General features: G+C 49.3%; 1 protein-coding gene across 1 annotated transcript in view; it reads right to left on the reverse strand.

Annotated features, from left to right (window-relative positions):
• Positions 1 to 1,802: 1,802 nt before the first annotated feature.
• Positions 1,803 to 2,260, reverse strand: part of INPP1 (inositol polyphosphate-1-phosphatase) — a 51,277-nt gene continuing 50,819 nt past the window's right edge. Inside the window, exon 7 of the mRNA XM_006878934.1 lies at positions 1,803 to 2,257. Coding sequence (XP_006878996.1) covers positions 1,803 to 2,257 — 455 coding nt within the window. The remainder of the gene's footprint in view (positions 2,258 to 2,260) is intronic.

Raw genomic sequence — 2,260 nt, forward strand, 5'->3', positions numbered from 1 at the left:
CTCAAATAGATAAAATTAGAATAGGACTATGAATCCTGTCATTGCAATTCGTTCAATGATAGTGTATTGGGTTTGGGTTATGTGTCTAAGATTTAAGAGAAGCAGAAACATACATCAAATAGAGCGTGGGGAGAAATACAACTTGTAATGAGAAGCTGCACTCCAATCCCAAAGGTATGAGATCTGAATCCAGCAGCTATTTCATGAGAGAAGGATGGGCAATCAGTGTGATTAACCGCTCTGAAAACCTACTTGAGGGTCAACTATGGGTTCGTTCCAACTCTATGGCGCATGACGACGTGAAATGAAAAGGAAACTCAGGTGTTAGTAATATAATATTAGTTGTAATGCTAACACACAAAGCATGCAAAATTATAATAGGTGCTTGATGATTACTTAGTCCCTAGAAGATACTGGGGAAGATGGGGTGGTAGGCAAAGAACAATTTATCCATAAGATAAGTAATGGAAAAGAGAAATTCACAACCATTTTTCTGACACACCTTTTAAGGCCCGAATTCAGACCAGAATCTGGACTCCTAAGTCTAAAATATATTTATTCACAGAATTGTTGGTACAATGATGTTTACTAATTTGGCTTTTTATTTATGTTTTCTAAATGCACTATAACCAGCCTCTATAACTCAGTCTTACTTTGCTTTCATGTTTCTACATTTGCCTTGTTTATGTAGACACAGAAAGTGCCTTAGGAATCAATCATTGTAAACATGCTTTACAGCTTTAATACATTACTGAAATATGGCATCTCTCCTCCTGCTCCCCCAGAATGTCTTGCACTGAACTCATTATCAATGTCTTACCCACTCCCAAGGAAGTGCCTTTTACTGACCACTTGTGACCAGCATAAACCATCTAACTACTACTATTTAATTAAAAATATGCTCCATACCTAATAATGACCAGCAGTTTATGTGTCGAAAGTCAAAATTCCCCGCTAACAAAAGAGGTGGTTTTCTATCCCCTCCTTTTACTTAATACAGTTATCAGTGATGCAGACAACCTCAGCTGACTCTTGACTACCTGTCCTTGGACAAGAGATACTCCCGACACCAGGACCCTGCTAAGTGCACAGTGTTTTAACTGTTATTGACCAAGGGATGCCCAAACCCCTCTTTATATTTATCTATATTGAGGGGCCCTCTTTACACAAAATTCTGACTGAACCTGGCCATTTTTAAACTACCTCCCTCCTTTCACAAGAAAACTGGGGCTGAGGAAGATGCGGCTTGTCCAACGACACAGGATCTAGACACCAGTAGCGATTAAAACCTCACCTCGTAATTTTCCCTGCGAGTATCAGGCAATGTTTTTTGTGCTTCAGTAGCTCTGCAAGGTACTTACTGTAAATAATAGAGGATGAAAGGAAATGTTTGTGATTGCAAATGTGTGTGGGAGAAGAAAAACGCACCATGTGCCGGCTACATGGGTAATTAATCTGCCTATCTGTCCTTGTGGAGAAGAGATAAATGAGGTGGAAAGTTGGGCTGGGATTTTTTTCACTGCTACCTTAGTGGGGACTGTGTAGAGAGTTACTGGGGCCCAGATGGGCTAGTACTATCTAGAACTCCGAGAGGGCCCCAGAAGGTGTAGAGCGTGATGCAGTGAAGAAGTGCGATGTGGGGGATTTCTGACAGCAAAGGGCCCAGGTGTCTTACACGTATGTGTTCACCTGGCCAGGCGGACGATGTCAAGTTCCTCCCGCTGGCGCACAAGTGGCCAAGTCCCTGTCACAGGGCTGTCTGGCGCAGGGAGCTGTCGCCTCCCCCTTTTTTCCGGGGATGTTTACCCCAAGGGCGCAGGTGGGGCTGGGCCGGGCTGGGCCGGGCAGGGCCTGGGCACAGGGCCCACCCCCCAAACCCGCGGCAGCTGCGGGCGCGCAGCGAGGGCTCCCCGGCCAGCGCCTTTGTTTTCCCGACTCCAATTACGTTTGCGGAAGTGCTGCCTCCCAGGGTGCGCCGGCGACAGCCTCCCCAGCACCCCACCAAGATGACAAGCAGCATAGAAGCTGGGGGGCGGGCGAGGGGGGCGGGGAGCGGGGCCACCCCCGGCCGCCCTCGCCGGGCCCCGCTCCGGGGCCCCCTCCCCTGACAGCAGGTGTGCACGCAGGAGGTGGGCTCCCCGCCCCCGCTGGCTCCTTCGGCTGCCTCGCCGGCCGGGGTGGAGCTCCCCGGCCGCCCCCACGCGCCCCCTCCGGCGCGCCAGGCCCCCGCTCACCTGCTGCTGACGGCGGCGCTCAGCTG

This window comes from Elephantulus edwardii, unplaced genomic scaffold (genome assembly GCF_000299155.1).
Source record: "Elephantulus edwardii isolate Elephantulus edwardi_28Jun2011 unplaced genomic scaffold, EleEdw1.0 scaffold00001, whole genome shotgun sequence".
Classification (NCBI taxonomy): Eukaryota; Metazoa; Chordata; class Mammalia; order Macroscelidea; family Macroscelididae; genus Elephantulus; species Elephantulus edwardii.